This window comes from Podarcis erhardii (genome assembly GCF_964252035.2).
Source record: "Podarcis erhardii genome assembly, chromosome: 17".
NCBI classification, from domain to species: domain Eukaryota; kingdom Metazoa; phylum Chordata; class Lepidosauria; order Squamata; family Lacertidae; genus Podarcis; species Podarcis erhardii.
In genome coordinates this window covers 3595345-3619930 of record NC_138515.1, presented here as the reverse complement: position 1 = coordinate 3619930, position 24586 = coordinate 3595345, and the positions used below count along the sequence as shown (strand labels likewise).

The following is a 24586-nucleotide window of genomic DNA, read 5'->3' as shown; positions in this document are numbered from 1 at the left end:
AAAGTACTGAGCGCAAATATAACATTGAATCACAATGGCAGAAAATAAGTCAGCAAGCTGACATTTACCAAGAGTTAGACAAAGGTTAGTGTACTAAATATTATTTACAATTCTTGGTAGTTTGCTATTAGAGAAATACCAGATATTTCTTCAACACCTCAGGACATATTTTCCACCGGATTTTGATGAACACCAGTTCGCTTATAGGAGAAATAGGTCAACAGATGATGCCATGGCCACGGCTTTTCACCTTGCACCAAGTCAACTGGAGAGACCAGGGAATTATGTCAGAATGCTGTTTATTGATTATAGCTCGGCTTTTAATACCATTCTTCTGGACATTCTTATTAAAAAGCTGGTGGACCTGGACCTTTCCCCGACCATCTGTGGTTGGATTAAAGACTTTCTGAGGGGTCGCACACAAATAGTGAGGATTGGGCCTGCTACATCTACCTCTCTGAAGCTCAGCACTGGCACCCCACAGGGATGCGTGCTGAGTCCCTACCTGTACTCATTGTATACATATGACTGTATTTCATCTGATCCATCCACTGCAATTATTAAGTTTGCAGATGATAGCACCATAATGGGTCTAATTACAGGTGGAGATGAATCAGCGTATAGGGAGGAGGTTCAAAAAGTCTCCACATGGTGCCTAGAGAATAACTTGCACCTAAATATCAGCAAGACAAAGGAGATGGTGTTGGACTTTTGGAGGAAGAGAGGGGAACTAGCCCCGTTGTATATCAGGGTGGGTTGTGTGGAGAGAGTCTCTTCCTTTAAATTCCTGGGAGTTTACCTTAGTGAAGACCTCACTTGGAAAATCAATACAACCCAGGTGGTTAGTGTTGTGACGTGGGGTTTGTGATTTCAGCTCTCCTGACATAATATGCTGGAGGCAGTTCTCTAGTAACACTTCTTTATTAAAGTAACAAGACTGAGACCTGAGGAGGGGAGAGCTACATTTATAGGGACAGGGAACTAGCTAGAAAGGATACATTTTGGAGGGAACAATATCAGGCAATCACAGTCCTGCCTTTTGGAGGAAACCAATAAGACAGAGGATCCAAATACAGCAGCTTAAATGAACCAATAGTAGCTGTACCCTCTGGAACCAAAAGGCAGTTACTTTACCCTAATGCAAATACAGACAATAATAATACAGATATAAAATCCTTTGACTCAATACACAACAGTTAGGAAGGCCCAAAAGAGACTCCATTTCCTTAGGGTCCTGCAAAAGAACAAGGTCAAACAAAAACTGATGATCTCCTTCTACCTGGCCATAATACAAAGTGTCCTTTCATACTTTATTACAGTGTGGTACGCTGGTTTGATATACATCTATATTCTCTGCAGCCAAAGATGGAGAAGCTCTATACAGTCAGCAAAAACAAGACCTGGAGCTGACTGTGGCTCAGATAATCAGCTTCTTATGGCAAAATTCAGGCTTAAAGTGAAGAAAGTAGGAAAAAACACTGGGCCCGTAAGATGCAATCTAAATCAAATCCCTTATGAATACACAGTGGAAGTGAGGAACAGGTTTAAGGATTTAGATTTGGTGGACAGAGTGCCTGAAGAATTATGGATGGAGGCTCGTAACATTATACAGGAGGCAGCAACTAAAACCATCCCAACGAAAAGGAAATGCAAGAAAGCAAAGTGGCTGTCCAATGAGGCCTTACAAATAGCGGGGGAGAGAAGGCAAGCAAAATGCGAGGGAGATAGTGAAAGATACAGGAAATTGAATGCAGCTTTCCAAAAAATAGCAAGGAGAGACAAGAAGGCCTTCTTAAATGAGCAATGCAAAGAAATAGAGGAAAACAACAGAATGGGAAAAACCAGAGATGTGTTCAAGAAAATTGGAGATATGAAAGGAGCATTTTGTACAAAGATTACCTTAATAAAGGACAAAAGTGGTAAGGACCTAACAGAAGCAGAAGACATCAAGAAGAGGTGGCAAAAATACACAGAGGAATTATACCAGAAAGATATGGTTGTCTCATACACCCCAGGTAGTGTGGTTGCTGACCTTGAGCCACACATCCTGGAGAGTGAAGTCAAATGGGCCTTAGAAAGCACTGCTAATAACAAGGCCAGTGGAAGTGATGATATTCCAGCTGAACTATTTAAAATTTTAAAAGATGATGCTGTTAAGGGAGAGAAGGTAAGCAAAATGCGAGGGAGATAGTGAAAGATGTGGCTCACATTTTTTGGTTCTTCCGGGGGGGGGGGGATCTGAACCCCAATATTCCATCTTTGACTGTGGTCACTTTTCTGATAGCCACTGCCAAAATGGAAATAGCTGTCAGGTGGGTAATGGGGGGAGGCCCTCACTTTATGATCTTGGTTTTTCCCAGGTATGGGAAATGGCACAATCTGGGAGTTTGAATCAACACAGCAATGAGATGATAAATGGGCAGAGTAAGAAGGATAAATTACTAAGTACATGGTAATTGTTCATTGATCATGTCAACAAATTGGCACTGTTATTACGGCCACCTGCCCCGGGTGTAGCCATGATTATTTTTTTTGGAGGGGGGGGGAATTAGGGTTGCCATATTTTGAAGAGCTAAAAAGAGGACACCATGAAGATTCTCATTTTAAATACTCTTACTATATACTCTTACAAGTCTTCAATCACCAGTCTTGTCTAGGACTCATCCAGAAAGTATAGCCAGAGACATTTGGGCAAATTTTAAAAATGTTACCCCTGAAAAAGAGGATGTGTCCTGGAAAAAGAGGACACACAGCAACCGTGGGAGGGGGGCAGAACTGAGTTACCTGGGACACAATTGGTCAATTAAGTATATTTTTATTTTCTTGATGGGGGGGGCAGTTCTCCCCCAACACACCACCTGCAACCAGGGATGGAGGAAAGGGGGTGTGGTATGTGCGGGGCCGCCCCGGGTGTCCTCATTGAGGGGGGTGACAGAATGCCAGGCGGCACTAACCATGGGACCTGCAAAGTGCCCAAGGCTCTGTGCTGCCCAGTTTGCCTGCTGCCTCCCCCCCCAAACTGTAGGGTGACTGAGTGGGAGGAGGCAGGCAGACTCTGGAGGCCCCACGGTGCGCCCCACACCTATGGGCTGCTCACCCCACCCTCGTCCCACCCCTATGGGCAGCTTGCGCCCCAGGTGTCCGAGCGGCTTTCTCCGCCACTGACTGTCCCTGGCAATAATACTGGTTTTAGAGGTATATAGCTTTAACAGTTTCTTAGCATTTTCTTAAAGCATTTTCTTAAAGTGATAGGCTATCCATTTTGGGGCCCCTGGGGCCCCTCCCACAAGGAGAACCTCCAAAAAAGCACACTGTGGAGGAGAGTTTCCTGGCTGTCACTCCAAGAAGAATTCAAACTCAGGCTGCAGTGTCTACGAAAATCAAAATGCCGGGCAGCACTCACCACGGGGCCTGCCGTGTGCCCAAGACTCTGTGCTGCCCCAACGGTCCGCCCACTGCCTCCCCCCCCAAACTGTAGGGCGACTGAGTGGGAGGAGGCAGGCAGACTCTGGGGGCCCCACGGTGTGCCCTGCCCCTATGGATGCCTCACCCCACCGTCGTCCTCCCCCTATGATGGACACCTTGCCCCTCCCTCACCTGCCCCTATGGGCAGCTTGCTCCCCAGGCACCCAAGCAGCTTCCTCCGCCGCTGACTGTCCCTGGCAATAATACTGGTTTTAGAGGTATATAGCTTTAACAGTTTCTTAGCATTTTCTTAAAGCATTTTCTTAAAGTGATAGGCTATCCATTTTGGGGCCCCTGGGGCCCCTCCCACAAGGAGAACCTCCAAAAAAGCACACTGTGGAGGAGAGTTTCCTGGCTGTCACTCCAAGAAGAATTCAAACTCAGGCTGCAGTGTCTACCAAAATCAAAATGTTCAGATCAGTGTGATACATGGGCTAAATGTCATTAGAAGGTACTTCAGGTTCAACACATTGCCAAGCAAACAAAGACATGAATCCAGGAATGACACATACCCTGGATTAGGAGCTAACTCCTCTTAAGCCCATAACCCCCCAAAAATATTTAAGGGGGCCAGGAACCCCCCCCAGTTGATGGCCACTGCCATTTAACTGTGTGTGCCGTGTCATGTGACTATGTAGGGCAGGGCTTACTGCCCCCCGCCCCCCATATTTTATTCAAGATGGCCCCCCAGCAACCCTGTTATTAGAGAGTGGGGCCGGCACTACTTTCTCACCCATGCGCAGTGATCCCATGTTGAAAACAAACACATTTGTATCCACTGTATTAATGCGCCAAGGGACTATTTTATGTGTCCTTATGACTAACAGGTGGTGGAAGGAGCGAGCCAGAGTCTAGTGAGTGAGACTGTCCCTGGCTATAATACTGGTTTTAGCCCTCTCACTGGTCAGAGGTGAAGTTGTTACAGTATTTACAACTTTAAAAAGAGATACAACAAATTTTCCATTGTGATCTCCATAGTTGGCAGTTTAAAATGTTGCTTGTAGATAGACAGACAGACAGACAGACAGACAGAAGATAAATAGATTCACTAACTCCCTAAAAATTTTAAATTTACATTTTAAATTTAAAGGAAACTGAAAGAAAATAAGAAGACCGACAAAGAATTAATCATAGTAAAACAGGGAGAGTAAATTCTGGACAGATGCTGGACTTTGAGAAAGCCCCCAAAAGAAAGCTTAGCCAAGAAAAAAATTAAACTGAAAAATCATAAAAAACACCAAGATGAAGATTTTAAAGAGAATCAAGAAAAGCAGATACACCTGATGACTAGAAAGGCCAAGAGAAAACAAAGACACATGAAGGAACGTGAGGGGCGAAATCAAGTTTATTTCCCTTTCGAGCAACAAGTCTTTGGATGTACAAAGGAGCAGAGGAAAGGGTAGGTGGAGATGAAGTCTGCTCCAAGCAGAGTGAAGAATAATGGCAGAAAATAGAAGGCATTTCTTTTAAAAGGAGAAGCCATTTCATAAAAAGAAGTTTGGCCTTTCTGTTGCCGAAGTTATTATTATCATTACTGTTACTATTTATTGAATTTCTATGCCGCCCTAGACCCGAAGGTCTAAGGGCGGCTCACATAAAATATCAAATGTACAAAATTGAAACAAAAAGAAGGACCCAAGAAGGGGTTCCCAGAGCAGAGACAGCAGGAGTCAGGCTCCCCCTGGCCAGAGAGGGGCGGGCGCAACTGGGCCACCAGCCGAAGCTGATGGAAGGCACTGGGGGGCACTGAGCTGACTGGGGGTCACCCTTGTCTCTCGCCAGAGGTGCAGGGCGACCAAGGCAGTTTCCGTGCCAAAAGCAGGCCTAAACCCTGATGGAAATGGAGCCAGAAAAGCAGCTTCTTCCAAGGGCCCCTGGATCTGGTCTGTGTCCACTCGCTCCAGAAGTTGGAAAAACCAAGATGGGTAAGATTTTAGCACAGGTAAGACTTAGAAGTGAGGGCGTAATGGGATCCAGGGGAATCCAGAGGGGGAGAAGACAACATAGTTCCATTTAATTTCATGTTAGCTCAGGCTGCCCTGTTGACAAAAATGCTTTGCAGCCATTTTGTGATAGCTTCTTGGGGACTATAGATAAGCTTCTTCGCTAATGGGAAGAACTTCATTTATTTATAATGTGGCTTCCAAGGAGTAGAATAACAAACCCTCTTGAGCAGCTGCTTAAAAGTGGTGGCATTTGGCACATGAAGCCAAACGAATTGTACTTACTGGGTAACTGCAGAAGAGGGTCACTAAAATATTGTTGCGTTTTTGTTCCTTCAGGTGTGTATAAATCCAAAAGGTTCCAAACATGCCAGCATTTTGCATCCTTGCCAGTAATTCTGTTCCTAGGGGTATTTAGGTAGTTGGAATACCCATTTTAAAAGCTGGAGCATCAAACTGCTTCCTTTGTCTGTAGCAGTTGCCTTGCTGATTTCAGTGTGAAAAAACAAATAAGGCATTTTGAGGGGGAATCTACTGGTGGCAATGGGAGAGGCGGCCTGGTAGAGGCATTGGAGTGAGTAGAGGTTTTCACCATTTTGCCAGCCATTTTTAAGCAAAAAAAGTCCAGCAAACATTTAAGCACAAACATATTCACAATTAGGAAGGATGAGCCGTGACCATTTTTTCCTGTACATAAAGGGCAGATTTTTTTTTTCTGCTAATGGTAAGGCTGAAATGACTGAGAAAATATTTGAAATCTTATGAATCCTGACTCTCTGGCCATTTTTACTCATACATAAGGGGGTGGCTGATTGTTCCACTAATGACCGGAGAGGGCCACACAAAATCATAATAACCCACATTTGTGAAATGTTTTGGAATAGAGGTTTGTACCCTTCAATCCTGTAGATAAAGGAGGCATGTAGCTCCCAATTTTCTTTGCCTGGGGTACATGTATGATTGTTTAATGCAGGGAACATATCCATAAATGCTGCGACTTTATTAGAAATTTAATTTGACCCAAATTGTATTGCTGACTTTTTGGTGAAAACTTGCATGATAGGGTTGAAAGTTGCTGGATTTCCGACAAATACTAAATTTTGGATCCTCGACAGTTCATCTGTTCCAAAGGTAATATATTTAAAAACCTGCTGTAGCAAACTGCTTACTTTGCCTGTAACCCTGTAACAAGTGATCTCTAAATGCTCCACTGTAATTATGGCAGCAATACAGTTGTGTGTCTTCTGGCTGAAGGTCAACTAGGTGAGTATCTTGTGCTTGGCTGAGGAGAAAATCTCTGTTGTGTTCTGCCTGCAACTCTTTGTACAAAGATTCTTTCAGGTCGCAGTGAGGGGGACCATTCAAGCACCCTGAGCCTGTTGGAGAAAAGGTAGGCTCTAAATGGAATCATACATCAAATATGCAGACTAAATATTCCAAAGAGCTTGTATTGAGCAATGTTGGTTATTCAATCTCTGTTTCAGAAGAGCTGCGAACTCGGAAGCCTAATGCAGTCGCTCTCCGTGCTTCTACCTGGAGGGACTTCTTGCGTTGGGACACCACTGCAGGGGAGGCCCTTTCCTGTGCCATCACCACACAATAAGGTACATCTTTGGGTGGGACAGCCATCCTTGTTTTGTTCCAGCTCTTATTTTTACAGGCCTCGCAGAGCTACCTGTGCCGGAAGCAGATCTGCTCCATTGACAAAAGGAAGTGTCAGAGCTCTTGATACATCAAGTGAACATCTGCAGTGCAGGATTGAGAGATACCTGCGTCTTGACTGCGCTGCTTTAGGTAACCGGCTGTTTTTGCTCCTGTGTCTGGAGGGGAGGGCTGCTGAAGACCCTAGTCTCTTCCAGGTGCATTCTCAGGGACGCAAGAAATAGAATTTTGCAAGCCTTCAGGAAACTTAACGGCAAGTGAACTTCACACTCCACAATTCAGTGATCTTTTTCAGTACAATCCTTTAGTGCTGGCTTCTCCATTTCCCCCTGCTTGATCTCTTCACAGTTCTGTCAAGAGCCCAGCACACTCAGGTGAAGCCAGCTCTTCCTGCAGAAGTCAGGTCAGTAAGAAGAACTGTGTTCCCAAAAAATTTCTCTGGAATTGGGGGGAAAGGGCCGGGGACAAATTAATGAGTCCAGATTGCTTTTCACAGACCAGCAGAAAGAACTTCTAGGCCCACGAATTCACATTTCGGAGGGACAAACAAAAAGGTGAGCATAAAGGCAGAGTTTGAAGACTGGAACCAGCCTCTCTGTTGTGCCCTGCAAATGAATGGCAGTCAGCATGGCACTCTGTGACTTAAACACATCTAGGTGAATATCCCTTGTTAATGGCAAGGGATAAAACCTCGATTGTGTTCTGTCTGCAACTTCATAATTCTTAAGGGTTTTCTTTTTTCCTGAGAGAACATTCTGTATTCAGAGTGTTCTCTCAGGTTTTGCTTTTCACCTTGTTGCATTGGCCAAAAAAAAGCAAAAGACGCTGGTGGTTGGCGCTCCTGGTTTCCAGGACGGGGTTCAAGCCCCTGCGGTGTCCCTGCTTACTTCCAATGCAACCTCTCTCTCTCTCTCTCTTTATCTATCTCTCCCCCTTAAGAACTAAATGAAGCAAAGTGCTCCTCTGATGCATCACTGGTGTGTGTCTAAGACAAGGTGAATTACATGGATGCTTCCCATCCTAGCACTCCTTGCCATAGAGAACAAAATACTTAATTCTTTTAAATATAGTGTAAATATATAAAAGACTGACTCTTAATTTTGCATTGTTTAGAAAGTAACCTAAATAAGCAAACAAACGGATCCTATTTAGATTATTCAGAATGTGGAAAAGGCCGGGACAAAAGAGGAAATGGCTTGACATTCACTCATTAGCAGAAGAGGAAAAGCAAATATAAGATGCTCAGGTGTCCTATTTTACAGAAGACAGTCATCAATTTTCAGGGCTGTCAGAGGCTTAAGATGTGGGCAGGTGACAGTTCTCTGTATGAAGGTGTCCTCTCTTTGAATGGCCGGGCATTCCAGGTCTGGCTGAAAGATACAGAAGGAAGAGCAGGGACACTGAAGTTGCCCATCAACAGATAGCACTTTGGCAGCAGACTAAGCACAACCACCTAGGCCACAGTCTTCCCCACTGCAGTGAGATGTATAATATTCCCCTGTAGAATTATAGGGTGACCCAATACATCATTCATACTCAGGGTAATATATACAGTATTCAGCTAAGTCAGTGGTTCTAGTGACTATGACTTAGTAGGATACAAACTACTAATATTTTTATATGTGCATTTACACACAGCATATGCAAATTGGTGTCCATTCCTTTGGCCAAGTGTCATTGGCCACTCTAAGCAAAGACGTGTCCAATTTCTGCAGTTGGGGTTATCTAGGGATGCAACATTGTCAGGCCCTTTTGTTTTCTCCTGATCATGAGGAATGCAGTTTGACCCTAAGTAAGTTTACTTTGAAGGAAGTCGGAGTGCTTCCAAAGACTTACTCCCTAGTAAGTGCACGTTGGGGTAGGGCTATAGCTCCGTTTCAGAGTGCATGCTTTGCATGCAGGAGGTGGGGTCCCAGGCATTTCCAGACAGGGCTGCTAAGAAAGATCCTTCCAGAGCCACTGCAAGTCAGGGATACCCAGGCATTAGAAGAACTATCCACCCAGATCTTCAGGAGGGCCAGAATTGCATTTTGCAATGTTTCCCACATTAGTTTGTGGAAATTTCTTTCTTTCTTCAGGGCAGTATGTTGCTGAAGGGAACAGCACACCTTCCCCTGCAGTGAGAATTCCTACAAACACACCACACACACACACACTGTATATTGGGGAATGGAAGCAGCAATGACTCACAATTCCTCTTCCAATATTTATTTTAGTGTGTGTAATTCCCCTTTGGGAAAATTCTAATATTACTGCATTAGAATGAAGTGCATATGACACTAAATGTGACACTCATTTGGTACCAATGTTCTGGGCCTGGTTACATGCCACAGAAGTGCTCTGGCCTGGCCAGAGACCAACTTGGAATGTTATACATGATTCTATAAACCATCATGTTCACCATAAATCTACAGCAGTACTCATAAACCTGTTTTGTTTTTACAGCTTTCTCAGAAAATCAAGCATGTGTGAAAGGTCACAGCCAAGGCATAGATGCAAAGCACATTTAAAGCACATGGTCCCACCCACACATCCAGAATCGTAGGAACTATACTTTACCCCTCACAGAGCTACAATGCTCAGCACATTTAAGAAACTACTGTTTCCAGAATCCTCTGGGGAAGCCATGTGTTTTAAATGTACAGTGGTACCTCAGATTAAGTACTTAATTCGTACTTAATTCGTTCTAAAGGTCCGTAATTAACCTGAAACTGTTCTCAACCTGAAGCACTACTTTAGCTAATGGGGCCTCCTGCTGCTACCGCGCTGCCGGAGCACGATTTCTGTTCTCATCCTGAAGCAAAGTTCTTAACCTGAAGCACTATTTCTGGTTTAGCGGAGTCTGTAACCTGAAGTGTCTGTAACCTGAGGTACCACTGTACAGTATAGGGTGAATGGGACCAAAGTTCCATCTCATTTTCTTGTGTCTCAGATTTCTCCCCTGACAGAGGACAGTAGTTTTCTTGCTGCAACCCGTTTCACTATGCAGAGATCTAAAATCAGCAACAAATTAATTACCATTATGTGACCCCTGCTCCCGCCGCACACTGGAAGACTCCCAGATTACAGGTGTAAAAACTGGGAAAAGTGAATTCAAGTTAAAAGTGTATGCAGATGACCTAGTGATAACAGTGGAAGAACCTAAAACTTTACTCCCTAAAGTAATAGAAAAAATTCAGAATTTTGGGGTAGTGGCAGGATTTAAGCTAAATAGGAATAAAACTAAATTATTAGTTAAAAACATGAAGGAATTAGAACAAAACATTGAGATTGAAGTCCATAAAAATGTTAAATATTTAGGGATTTGCTTAACATCAAGAAATATAAACCTATTTAAAAATAACTGAAATAATTTGGCTTGAGGTAAAAAGAAATTTAGAAATATGTAGCAGAATGAATCTCTCAATGTTAGGAAAAATATTGGCGATTAAAATGAATGTGTTGCCAAAAATGCTATTTCTTTTTCAATCAATACCAGTCATCCTGAAAGATGAATGCTTTAAAAAATGGCAGAAAGAGATTTCAAGATTTATCGGGGGGGGGGGGGGAGCCAAGGATAAAACATAAAATATTTACAGATGTAAAAGATAGAGGCGAGTTTGCCCTCCCAGACCTTAAATTGTATTATGAATCTGCTTGTTTGGTATGGATCAGGGACTGGATGAGATTGGATAAGCAAGAGGCATTAGAACTAGAAGGACTTGACAACAGATTTGGCTGGCACACATACTTATGGTACAGGAAAGGGAAGGTTCATAGAAGTTTTTACAACCATATAATCAGGAAATCACTAATGAGAGTATGGGAGAGATACAAAGACTTATTGGAACAAAAGACCCCGTGGTGGCTCTCACCACATGAAGCATTACTGCTCAAACCACTTGGAAAGAAAGGAAAATGGCTCACATATGCTGATTTATTAAAGGAACATGTTGGAAAATGGAAATTAAGAGATTATGATGAGATCAAAGACCACTTTCAGAGTTGGTTGCATTATTGACAACTATATGAAACACATAAAGAAGACAGCAAGAAAGGATTTAGTTATACTAGATCTAGGTTTCAAACGGAAGTGATGGAAGGGAAAGTGAAACTACTGAAGGCCGCATACAGCATACTATTAGAATGGGAGACGAAAGATGAAGAGGTAAAATCAGTTATGATTAAATGGGCACAAGATGTAGGTCACAACATTATGATGGATGATTGGGAAAAATTATGGAAAACCGACTTAAAATTTACAGATTGTTCCCTACTGAAGGAGAATTACATGAAGATGATGTACAGATGGTACACAACACCAGTGCAGTTAGGGAAAATGTACAAAGCTAGTTCAAATATATGTTGGAAGTGTAAGGAAAAGGAGGGGGCGTTTTATCATATGTGGTGGGATTGTAAGGTACGGTAATTAAATTTTTTTGGGAAATGATATACAACGAATTGAAGAAAATTTTCCATTTAACATTTGTTAAAAAACCCGAGGTATTTTTGTTGGGGATTGTAGGGAAAGACCTGCCAAAAAAGTTGAAAAACATCTTCATGTATGCGACAACGGCTGCGAGAGTTCTGGTAGCATAAGGATGGAAGACTGAAGAAACCCCAACTAAAGAATCATGGCAAGAAAAATTGATGGACTATGCAGAATTGGCAAAACTGACATATAAGCTACGGGACAAGGATAACTGTGACTTTAAGGATGAATGGGAACCCTTTACAAAATATTTGAAGACACAACAAAGCGAACTGGACTCCTTGGCTGGTTTTGAATAAACATTTACAAACTTTTTATTGATAATAATCAGCTAAATAGTTTGAGGATCTATACAATTTTGTAACATGCAGAAAACAGCATTCTTAGAGAAACCAAAGACTGGAACTGAGGGAAGTCAGGGGTGGGTGGGTGGATTTTGTGTGGGAGGGGGGAGGGAGGAAAAATGGGGGGGGGACGGACAAGGATGCTATGTTTTTGGATAATATGTCTTGTTATAATTTTGAATAAAAAAAATTAAAAAAGAAAAAAGGAGGACTCCCCCTTTGCCCAGCTCAGCCAGAGGGAGCCTTCCACAAGGTGGCAGAAGGGATGGGCAGAGCGCTGCCTCTTGCTTTTTGCCGCCTGAAGCGGGTCCTTTGCCCTGCCTCCTCGGTGGGCCGGCTCTGATTATGTGGACCAGAAAGCCCGCAACTTACCAGGGGCTTGCATTCTGGGAATCACGCCTAAAGCCAAAATCGCGTGTAGTCAAAACACACTGGGTGGAATGGTGTGCCAGATTGCCAAAGTCTTTCCCCCCAGATCCTTTCAAACCCTTTTATTAAACAACAACAACTGATGAGCGTAGAAAGCTGAAAGCGTGCAAATTAAATGCACTTAAATCGCGGGATTGCTGTACTTTATACCAAAAGTGACTGCCGATTGGCAAGCTATGCTCCCGAGTTTTGCTTTTGTGTTTATTGCTCTTCTGCGGAAAAAACCAACAAAATACATTAAAAACAAAAGCAAACCCCAACCCTCCACACATTGGGTATATTTCCCAATAATATTCATAAGAGCCTATTGCCCGGCGCTGCTACAGCTAAAGCTGGTGGATTCCGAAGGATCCCCCCACGTGGGCCGGCCGCTCCCTGGGATCCACCCCCGGGGGGAGGAGGCGGCGGCGGCGGCGATGGAAGGAGCGGCGGCGGCGGCCGGAGGGAGCGCTGTGTCCCGGCCAGGCCTCGCCTTGTATCCGGCGGAAAAGCAGCAGCATTGCGCCCGCGGAGGAGGGGGCGGGCTGGGCTCTCGGACGCCTGGGTCCCTTGGAGGGAGGCGTCGCGGTCCCCCCCTTCCTTGTTTCCAAGAGGGGCGGGCATTCCTGCTGGGGCCTCCTTTCCGGGAAGGGGGGGGCAGTAGTTTCCCGGACTAGGTTGGGGGGAGGACAGCGCCGGGATCGCGGGCGAGAGCGAGGGGAGGGGGGATCAGGCCCCGGCTGCCCCGGTGGGGCCTCATCCTGCCTGGAGGAAGCTCCGCTGGGCGCCGCGGGACTCGCTGCTGCGTCAAGGCGCCGCTCAGGAAACGGGCAGGAGGGGCAAAGGCGGTAGAAATGGGTTTCCCCGGTTGCAGATCGAAACGGGATTTAAATTAAAAGTGCGATTAGGATCCGGCAGGTTGGGCACTCTTGCTGGGAGGGGGGGGGCCGGGGGCCGGAGGCCCTGCTCACTTGCCAGGGTCCTGCTGAAGGGACTCTAAGCGCAGACCCACCACATGCATTTGAATGAATTGCGCGTGTGCTAAGTTGCATTTCCAGAGCTGCTGGGAAATCAAGGTGGTGGGTTGCAAGGGTTTCACCCGCAAAGTATTACGGGCACTTTGTAGCTTTGTGAGGGGTAAGCTGCAGTGCCCAGGATTCTTTGGGGAGAGAAATGGGGATAGTTGCCCTTTAATGCTTTTTGACCACTAACAACTGCAAATAGGACAGAATGGTGACTGAGTGGGGTGGAGGGAAAGAGGTAGGAAGGCCTTGAATGAAATCCACATGCCCCCTCCTGTTCTAGTTATAACACATCTTCCCTGCTTCCCTGAGGCAACCCCCCCTCTAAAAATAGGAAGCGAAAGAGATCGGCACAAAAATGGCCCCCTCTGCCCTCCACCCTGCAATTTGAACATTGGTCTTGAGTTTTCTCCCATCCACAGTCATGGATAAGCAGAGATCCTAATCCGTGTCAGAGTTCCACAGTCAAAAACCAGGGACTAGAAGCTCCTAGAAATATTAAACTTAAGAATACAAAGGTGACTTTGAATAAGAGAGAGTGTCTCTTGTTGGAAAGGTAGGCTGTGTGGGCCTGTGGGGGGGATTTTCTTGTATGTTTTATGCTCCTTATCGCTACCCCCAACATCAGTGAGCTGAGGATTCCTTTCCCATCATCATCATTGGCCCAGATTGCGCTGGGCTCCCTGGCCCCTGACCCTGAGCCCCGCAAAGAAGGGATCAGCAAGGAACTGGATGTGACGGAGGACATCTTGCATGTGTGAGTATTGGCCAGGCGCCCCCTTCTACAAGAGGCAAGGTGTGGCGACAGTCGGGGCAGATGGTGGGCCCTGAGTCCCCTGTGCAGCCTGCAGGAAGGTCTCCTGCACAAGCTGCCGGAGGATGAGAGACAAGGTGGCGCCATAATGGATGGCATGTTGGACTTGAACCAGGGTTTAAACAACAACAACAGTTTTATTATTTGTACCCCGCCCATGTGACCAGGTTGCCCCAGCCACTCTGGGCAGCTTCCAATAAATATAAAAACATAAAACATTTAAAACTTCCCTATACAGGGCTGCTTTTAGATGTCTTCTAAAAGTTGTATAGTTATTGATCTCCTTGACATCTGATGGGAGGATGTTCCACAGGGCGGGTGCCACCACCGAGGAGGCCCTCTGCCTGGATCTCTGTAACCTCATTTCTCACAGGAGGGAACTGCCAGGAGGCCCTTGGAGCTGAACCCTTTTGAATGAGTCTGTTTCTTGGCCTGACCCACCCTGCAGGGCTGTTTTGAGCATTACTTGGAGGCAGAGTGAGGTGCAAGTAAAATAAAGTGGTGTGCTGAGCAAGACCTGTGTTTGGATCCTTGTGCTTCTGCACACAGGACAACTTCCTGGGGACGGAGGAATCTGCCTCTCATCCATTTAGCACAGGACCATCTGCAGTTTTTCAGGAGGACAGACAGGCGTAGCTCCCAGACCTGCCAGGGATTGACCATCTGCATGCAAAGTGGCTGCTCTCCCACTGAGCTGGGGCCCTTCTTCACCCCGAGCTTCTGTTGTCTCCCCTTGCTGACTTAGCTGCCAAAATCACTCATCTCTCACACCACTCCCATAACATGATGCTCATCCCTTGGGAAACCAAGGACCCAGAGTCTGGAGGAAGAATGGGAAAATGGAAGAATGAAGTCCAGTGTGAAGTTTCCACAGTCTGTGTTGATTTGGGGAGCTATGTCATCAGCTGGTGTTGGTCCACTGTGCTTCATTAAGGCCAGGGTCAACGCAGCCATCTACCAGGAGATTTAGTTAGAGGCAACAGCCAGGCCTCTAACTAAACCTCAGCACTTGTCAGTCAAATCATTGCCTCCTTTGCCTGCCCCCACGTCCCTCTCCTTCCTCTGTTGTACCAAATTTTAAACTGTAAGCCTGTCAGGGCAGAGATCTACCCCTCGTATTTTCTGTAAAGTGCTATACAAGCTGATGATACTATATGGAGGAGGAGGATAATAAGAATAATTCCTCCCTTCCTCTCTGTTCTGTACTTTGCATTCTGGTAGTGCTATAATAATAATTAAGTGAAACAGTATATTTTCTGGCATCCAAATCTATTGGACCAGTTGCCCAGTGTCTGCCAAGAGTAAAAGGGAAGCTGAAGGACCGGAATAGAATGAGGATATTGGCAAAAGGAGTGGCAGGTTCATTGGACTGTTAAGTGTAGTGCAAGTGTTGACGTTTTATGTTCCAGTCTGCACAATATATATATATATATATATATTTTTCCAGTCGATGGAGAGCGGATGAAGCCCGGATTCTGCGTGTGTCCATCAGCTCCTTCCTGGAGCATCTCTGCCTGGTGGTGGAAACTATGGACCTGTTTGGGCCTCCTGTGGCTTGAAAGATGGTTGCAACAGGAAGCTTCCCAATAATCTTGGCTGGACTCTGGACTTGCCCATGGGCTACTGATGTCAGAGGAGGCACTGAACATGCCATCTTTAGAGCCAAGATGTCGCTTTGTGTTCTGGACATACTCTTGGACATTGATAGATTTTGGGTGCTGAGAAGCAGGCAAGCCTGGGACTGCCTTGATATAAGACAAAGTACATAGAATCTGGCTCTCTAATAAACTATCCATTTTAGTCTGCATGTGTTAACTGATTAAATATATTTGAGCTGGCTCACCATATTGATTAATCAATTACACAAACACAAGCAAAATCTTAATCAGAGTGTTTCTCCAGGTGTTCCTGACTCCAGTTCTCTTAAGCACCATCCAGCATGGCCGAGGGTCAGGGATAATGGGAGTTGTAGTCCTTGCAGCATCTGGAGAGACACAAGTTCCCCATCCCCATTGCTGCATCTCTCTGTCTCTTTTGCCACCAGGGGGAAAGCAGCTAATAGCTGGCAGTGAGGAAGAGGAGGGGGCCAAGTGGCAGAGGAGCCAAAACGGATGGCATGGCCTTGAAGTCCTATTTATATAGCAAGATTTGCCTTTTTTCTTTCTTTTTGGTAGGCTCCTATTTTTAAACAGCAAGCAAAACTCCCGCACCTCGGTCACCACCTTTGCATTCTGGTGAAAGCTTCACCTGTTGGATTTCTGTTTGGCATTTGTCATAAGCTACACTTGTAGCTTGCAGCTCCCTCTTGAAGGCACACGTGCTGAAACCTGGGTTTGTGCTTGTGTAAAAAGACCCAAGAGCGCTTCTCGCCAGTCATTGCTGATCCTGAACCAGGATAGTCTTGCCCAGTTATCCATGCTCTGGTAAGCTCCAGAGTGGGATTACTGCCATGCGCTGTAAGTGGGGCGATCCTTGAAGACCGTTTCAGAAATTACTAGAGCATAAAAATGTACTTAGTTTTGTGGTTTGCTTTCAGGGCTGGTACACACACAAATATTCATCACCAGATCACTGCAATGCCCAGCAATAAGTTACACCTGTGAATGGACACCACAGACTGGACTTTTACCATTGATTACCATTGATTATATCAACAAATTGGCACTGTCGCTATAACCACCTGCCATGGGTGTAGCCAGGATTTATTTATTTTTTTGGGGGGGGGAATTAGGGTTGCCATATTTCGAAGAGCAAAAAAGAGGACACTGAAGATTCTCATTTTAAATACTCCTACTATATGTAGGCTATAGAAGCCGTGATATATTGCTCAGGGGGGCAGGGGAAGAGAAGGGGAAAGCAAGTCTTCAATCACCAGTCTTGTCTGGGACTCATCCAGAAACTATAGCCAGAGACATTATGGTAAATTTTAAAAATGTTACCCCTGAAAAAGAGGATGTGTCTTGGAAAAAGAGGACACACGGCAACCGGGGAGGGGCAGAATTGAGTCACCTGCAACACAATTGGTCAGTTAAATATTTTTATTTACAGTGGTACTGTAGCACCCTGCTTGTGGTTAACGCTTAGCTGGAATGAAATATTCAACGCAGCAATAGAGAAATTAAAATAGTAATTTATTTGTCAGACAAATAAATAAGAGGCTCAGTGGTACGTGGTTACCAAGCTCTGGCCTGGCCTCCTGCCATTCTGGCCAGCACTTATATTCCCTTAATCCAGCCCCCTTTGCTCCTCCTGTGGCTGCCTCTGTCCAATCAGCCTGGTTGAAATTCCTATTGGCTGTTTGCTAGAGCCAATCACAAAAGATACACCCACAAAAGATACACCCACTTCCTTGCCCTTATAAGGGAGACAAAGAGCTATATATATGACATATAAGTAATAATATATCTTACATGGAATCTTAATTACCAGCTCACCTCTTGCCCTTCTTGCCCTATTGCCTTCTAAAACAGATGTTTAATCTTACATTTTTATGTTCAACAGATGTCAAGGATCTTGAGTTTCACATCAACATTGAAAGATTTCCTTCATTTAATGTTTCTAAACAAAATGCCTGACAACCATATATCAAGACTGCCCGGATGGCGTCTTCTGTCTGGCGGGGGGGGGGGGGGGGGCTGGTGGCTGACTTAATTTCAGGATAAATACAACTCTTACAACCATATGAAATAAGAATCTAGCATTCCTTAAATCCTTTGCATAATTACATTTAAGCCAATATATTTAAGCTAATATATTTCATACATTTATCATAGGTAGCCTCTTAAAAGAATAAAGCTTCTCAAAGTGAAAAGGAAGGAACTCAATAAAACACAGCTTTTAAAAAAAGCCTCTTCAGTTTGCACCTCCCCCTTTCCCCCTCCTCTCCAGCCTCAAAATAAAATAGGAAGAAGCTGCTTCTTCTGCCAAGCCAGTTGCCTTTCCAACATTTAACACATTTTAACCTTTTTTTAACTCTCTCTGTTTAAGAAACAGCTTTAGAAGAGACTTCCCCAAAAATGCTCTCTTTCCAGCTAAATGTTTCTCCCCATTGCTCCTGGCCTTTTAACCTTAGAAAGAAGATCTGGCTCATTTTACTGGGAGGCACATTGGTATTATCTTCCCCATTCCTAATGGTGTTTTCTCAGCCTTGGGGCAGCATATGTAATTCTCCCTTTTTATGACTTTGAGAATTGTTTTTCTACTATAAATCAATGGGGCCCTTCTTGTCTTAGGAGGAAAAACATCTTGCCAAGGTTCTTTTAGGCAGCTGGTCTTTTGCCTGGCATGAAACATTTGAAAATCCTTTTTTTAAGCTCATTTTTAAATACAAGCCTTGATTGAAATATATAGAAGCTTTGATAAAAATGCAGGCTTATGATTAGATGCCTCATTCCCCCCTTTCAAGCTCAAGGACCTTCATCCCAAGTGTCCTTGATAGCTTGACCTTCATCATATTCCTGAGGTAAAGCTCTGTATAGGGCCATGATATGAGGTAGAGTTTCATTTGAAACCATCTTGCTAATTGTACTTCTAAAACATGAAATGATACATGGCATCATACATAAAACCAATACTACTACTGTCAAGAAAAACAAGCAAGACAATAGTATCCCTTTGAGTCCTGTGACATTAGGTAACCAATTGGTGAGCCATCCCATATCCCATCCTTCCCATGTTTGTACTGGGACATGTGCTATATTCTCCATCTTTGTGGCCAACACACGGATTGCCTCACCATTATCAGAAATGTTAAAGCAACAGGCATTCCCTGTCAAGTTCAAGACTCCACATAGGCCTCCCTGCCTGGCAAGTACATAATCCATTCCCATTTTCAGCTGCAAAATGGCGGCTCTACTTTCATCCAACTGTTGTGCAATAAGTCTCAAACTCTGGGCCGTTGCATTGGTTACAAGTTCCACTACTGCTTGCAATCGAATTATTCTGTTTAGATTATAAATAGGATCCCGTGCCCCTTGTATGAGCTCACCAGGATTCCAGGAGGCAGGATCATAATAGGCTATAATGCGCTCTGGCGGCCAATCATCAGTACCGCTCCAACTTTGGGTACTTCCTCCTGCTATATGAGAAATATCAGCATTCCTTCGTGTTCGCCTGGCCGAACTAGTGGGCATAATCCACATTGGTGGTAATACCCAACCCAAGAAACAAGTCCCACTCCATTTGGAAGGGAGTTTCTTGTATGCCCATTCTCCACATATCCACCACAACCATCGGGTCTGAGGTTTTTGGTACGGGGAATACAGAAGGCGAAATACCAAAAGGGGTAGAGAGTTCACAGTGCAGTATGTTAGATTGCCTTCTTCTGTCACAGTTATGTTCCACACCACTTTCCATGCGTGAATAAAAGGAGGTGCACAGGGCAAGGCATTCCGAGTTCGATAGGTAGTACCGTGTGCCCAGGTATGACTATTCTTCTTATAATCCCAAGTATAGTGACAATGAGAAGAGCCTATCATGGGAGAATCAGCTGCATCTGATGATTTATGTACACAGAATTCCCCTTGTACAGGTATAACTCGTAATGGTTTAGTTGAGTTCCATCCGGGGAAATTCTGTATTTCAGTTTGGTGTGGCATTTCGCTTACCATACCAATAGCATCTAATGGTATCGGTAATAACGGCATACCTCCCTCTGAATCATCTGGCCCAAGAGAGCAAACAAGGCAATTGGTCCTATTTGCAACATTAGCTACCATTTCAGCTAAACCTACCCACATATTGTGGTCATGGCTGAATCCATATTTAGCCAATTTGGTCAGATTCAAGGACCCTTCCCCTTCCCAAGGGATCAGGATTAATAAAATCATGTTGCTGTCTAGTATATGCATTCCTTCCACAAAAGATTACCTTATTATGATAGCAAATAATTATTAGCCCCAATATAATTCCCCCAGTGACAGAAATGGGGAACCACCAAGACCAAAACATATATCCCGAGGATCCCCAATGAGTAATATCTCTGATAATTGTTCCACAAGGGGGGGGCAGTCAATCAATTGTATTAGAGAATCTTTCCGTTCACAGTCGCTGGTTCAGACGCTCCTCAAGCTTCAGGCGTGCGCAGGTCAGCCAGCTTCCAGGTTGTGGCTGCAGCAGGCCGGTCGTCAAATGTTGCCCGTGACCTAGCCCGTTCCCGGTAGGGCTAGATACAGGGGTTTTTGGAGAGAGTTAGTTTTAAAGGATTAGAGGGGTCACCTTTGCACGTCCAACTGCCTTCAGACTTCTTCAAACGAGAGTGATGAATCCAGGGGGTCACCTCAGCTACCTTCACCGCTGTTGGAGTAGAGAGCAAGACGGTGTAAGGTCCACGCCACTTAGGTGCAAGTGGATCGCGTTTCCACTCTTTCACCCATACGCTATCGCCAGCCTGGAACTGATGAATCGGCTCGGCAATGCTGCACGGCGTGCGCTCGAGGGCCCACCTGTTAAGAGAAACAAAAACACGGGAGAGAGATTGCACTTGTTCCTGTGTCACATGGTCTCCTATTTGTTTAAGGTCAGCTGGAATATCCTGAACAAAGGAGGGCGGTCTCCCATACAGGAGCTCAAAAGGTGACAACTTAAGTCTTTTTGTGGGTGCACACCGAACACGAAACAGTGTTATGGGTAACACATCTACCCTTCTGAGACTTTAGACATATTAGTGGGCTTCTGGCATGCCCTGCGAATACCTTGCACAAGTGTCTGGCGGTAGGTGGTAAGTCTGGCCAGGTGAATTGCATTGTTTGGATCCCAATTAGGATCTTCCAAGGGAAAGTTATCTTGGAGATGACGGTCAATATTATAAATATTTCCCGCTCTGGCCTGCTCACGCAAATATATCTGTGCCTTTTCAATTATGTCTCTCCTTTCCTCAGTGGTGAACAGAGTATTCAGGAGCTGGCGGCAATCTGTCCAAGTAGGACTATGAGTATTTACTATTGAAGTCACCAAGTCCATCATAGCCTGAGGTTTTTCTGCAAAAGATGGGGTGTGTGTTTTCCAATTCATCAGATCTGTAGTTGTGAATGGAATATATTGCAGGGTCGAAGTTCGAGGTGGCCGTGGTCCGGGTTGCCCATTAACCAGCGCAGGCTCCTCAAGTGCATCAAATACTCTTCTAAGAGGGGCTACTACGTGATCTTTCTCTTCACTTTGCTCTAGGGGCCTCAAATCATAGGGGATGGTATCTGTCGCAAGGCGTTCTTTTAGCAGCTTTATACGCCTGGCTGTATTGCTTGCTGACCGAGCAAGGTCTCCCTGTAACTTCTGTAACATTTCTCTGGGACTTGGATGTACAGGGGTTTGGGGTGGGCAATCAGTTGTTCCACTAAAGGAGACTGTAGATGGAGGTCTATTAGGAGTCACAGGTGGAATAACCACTTCTGCTTGGGCTTTATTATAGAACTCCAATGCCTCCTGAAGATATTTATCATAATCTATCAAGGAATCAAGCTCTGTGACTCCACTCCCATTATTCATTCCAGTTTCTTGCCTTGGGGTTACAACTGGTGGAGTGTTTGGATTAAGCTCCCTTCGATGTGGAGCATAGGGTGGAGGTGGAAGCACCTCTTCCTCTGGCCCCTCAAAAATGGGTTTGAGTTTATTTGGCAAGATTCCTTTCCTAGCTTCGGCTTTTACAGCCAATAATTTGCATCGTTTGACTTTGCATTCCCTTATCCATGGAGGATTTTTATTTAATGTGCTCAGCCAGGAATCTATATATGGAAATTGTTCTGGGCACCCTCCAGTTTCTTTGGCGATATCAGTCCAAAGTTTGCTTACTAAATTTATATCAAAGGTTCCCTGAGATGGCCATCCAGTATTTTGTTTTGGCCATTCTAGTTCACATAACGTTCTCAAGCGCTCTGGCGTCATTTTGACTCCATATGCCCCTGAGAAGGCTTTCTTAAAATTATTTAACATACACTCAAGAGGTGTATTTTCCCCCTTTGAACCCCCAACTCCCATTGTATGGCCCTGTGAAGTATCCACTCAGTCACTCACAGACGCGCTTCGTGGGTTTCCTTGCCTAGTGAAGTCGCCTTACTAGGAACCGAAGTACTGCCCACTCCACACTCAGGTCAGCTACAGATTGCTCTGTACTTTCTCACACATACAATGCGCTGGATACTTCACCACACTCTACCTCCCAATCCTTCCCTTTCCCTACACCAGATCACCATCTGATGTACCCAACCACCTAGCGTACTCAGTTTCCCCTTACTGAGACGCAGAAGTTTGATCAAGACTTCTCTTCCTCCTAATTAATTGGAGGGCCAAAAATCCCTTTGTGCACTTACCCTTGGTTGGTTCCCTGTTTCCCCCGGTCCGTCGCCGCCAGTGAGCAGGGTATCAGACAGACGAGTCTTCTGCGTTCCCCCTGGAAAAATTTACCAGTGCGCGCTTTGGGTAAGCAGTTGTCCTCTCTCTTGTACCCTGCCCAGTAGGGCGAAGGGGCTGCGTTCCAGCAGACCACTTATCCGAGTCACGGCGCACCATAAAATGTAGCACCCTGCTTGTGGTTAACGCTTAGCTGGAATGAAATATTCAACGCAGCAATAGAGAAATTAAAATAGTAATTTATTTGTCAGACAAATAAATAAGAGGCTCAGTGGTACGTGGTTACCAAGCTCTGGCCTGGCCTCCTGCCATTCTGGCCAGCACTTATATTCCCTTAATCCAGCCCCCTTTGCTCCTCCTGTGGCTGCCTCTGTCCAATCAGCCTGGTTGAAATTCCTATTGGCTGTTTGCTAGAGCCAATCACAAAAGATACACCCACAAAAGATACACCCACTTCCTTGCCCTTATAAGGGAGACAAAGAGCTATATATATGACATATAAGTAATAATATATCTTACATGGAATCTTAATTACCAGCTCACCTCTTGCCCTTCTTGCCCTATTGCCTTCTAAAACAGATGTTTAATCTTACATTTTTATGTTCAACAGATGTCAAGGATCTTGAGTTTCACATCAACATTGAAAGATTTCCTTCATTTAATGTTTCTAAACAAAATGCCTGACAACCATATATCAAGACTGCCCGGATGGCGTCTTCTGTCTGGCAGGGGGGGGGGGCTGGTGGCTGACTTAATTTCAGGATAAATACAACTCTTACAACCATATGAAATAAGAATCTAGCATTCCTTAAATCCTTTGCATAATTACATTTAAGCCAATATATTTAAGCTAATATATTTCATACATTTATCATAGGTAGCCTCTTAAAAGAATAAAGCTTCTCAAAGTGAAAAGGAAGGAACTCAATAAAACACAGCTTTTAAAAAAAGCCTCTTCAGTTTGCACCTCCCCCTTTCCCCCTCCTCTCCAGCCTCAAAATAAAATAGGAAGAAGCTGCTTCTTCTGCCAAGCCAGTTGCCTTTCCAACATTTAACACATTTTAACCTTTTTTTAACTCTCTCAGTTTAAGAAACAGCTTTAGAAGAGACTTCCCCAAAAATGCTCTCTTTCCAGCTAAATGTTTCTCCCCATTGCTCCTGGCCTTTTAACCTTAGAAAGAAGATCTGGCTCATTTTACTGGGAGGCACATTGGTATTATCTTCCCCATTCCTAATGGTGTTTTCTCAGCCTTGGGGCAGCATATGTAATTCTCCCTTTTTATGACTTTGAGAATTGTTTTTCTACTATAAATCAATGGGGCCCTTCTTGTCTTAGGAGGAAAAACATCTTGCCAAGGTTCTTTTAGGCAGCTGGTCTTTTGCCTGGCATGAAACATTTGAAAATCCTTTTTTTAAGCTCATTTTTAAATACAAGCCTTGATTGAAATATATAGAAGCTTTGATAAAAATGCAGGCTTATGATTAGATGCCTCAGTACCTCGGGTTACATATGCTTCAGGTTGCATACGCTTCACGTTACAGACTCCGCTACCCCAGATATATTACCTCAGGTTAAGAACTTTAGCTCAGGATGAGAACAGAAATTGTGTGGTGGCAGCAGCAGCAGGAGGCCCCATTAGCTAAAGTGGTGCTTCAGGTTAACAGTTTCAGGTTAAGAACAGACCTCCGGAATGAATTAAGTTCTTAACCCGAGGTACCACTGTACTTGATTGGGGGGCTGTTCTCCCCTGAACCCCCGGCCACACCACCTGCAACCAGGGGCGGAGGAAGGGCGGTGCTATAGGTGTGGGGCTGCCCCGGGTGTCCCCACTGCGGGGGGTGACAAAATGCCGGGCAGCACTCACCACGGGGCCTGCCGTGTGCCCAAGACTCTGCGCTGCCCCAACGGTCCGCCCACTGCCTCCCCCCCCCAACTGTAGGGCGACTGAGTGGGAGGAGGCAGGCAGACTCTGGGGGCCCCACGGTGTGCCCTGCCCCTATGGATGCCTCACCCCACCGTCGTCCTCCCCCTATGATGGACACCTTGCCCCTCCCTCACCTGCCCCTATGGGCAGCTTGCTCCCCAGGCACCCAAGCAGCTTCCTCCGCCGCTG

The 24586-nt window shown here is 45.0% G+C and overlaps 1 protein-coding gene and 1 long non-coding RNA gene across 2 annotated transcripts in view; both read left to right on the top strand.

Moving 5' to 3' along the window:
• The first annotated feature begins 6599 nt into the window (after positions 1-6599).
• LOC309332719 overlaps positions 6600-24586 on the top strand; it is a 132756-nt gene continuing 114769 nt past the window's right edge. The window contains exon 1 of the long non-coding RNA XR_014152304.1: positions 6600-7202. This is a non-coding gene — a long non-coding RNA (uncharacterized lncRNA). The remainder of the gene's footprint in view (positions 7203-24586) is intronic.
• On the top strand, positions 12675-15934 carry LOC309332714 (EKC/KEOPS complex subunit LAGE3-like). The gene is made up of 3 exons (XM_081845850.1): positions 12675-12789; positions 13944-14072; positions 15577-15934. The coding sequence occupies exons 1-3, from the start codon at positions 12731-12733 to the stop codon at positions 15686-15688; spliced, it is 300 nt and encodes a 99-aa protein (XP_081701976.1). The 5' UTR covers positions 12675-12730; the 3' UTR covers positions 15689-15934.

Excerpts from the sequence above, each read along its gene's own strand:
- LOC309332714 (XM_081845850.1), top strand. The coding sequence starts at position 12,731 with ATGGAAGGAGCGGCGGCGGCGGCCGGAGGGAGCGCTGTGTCCCGGCCA. Across the intron at positions 12,790-13,943 it reads TCCCGGCCAGGCCTCGCCTT|TGAGCTGAGGATTCCTTTCC; the intron begins GTATCCGGCGGA and ends CCCCAACATCAG. Across the intron at positions 14,073-15,576 it reads ACGGAGGACATCTTGCATGT|TCGATGGAGAGCGGATGAAG; the intron begins GTGAGTATTGGC and ends ATATTTTTCCAG.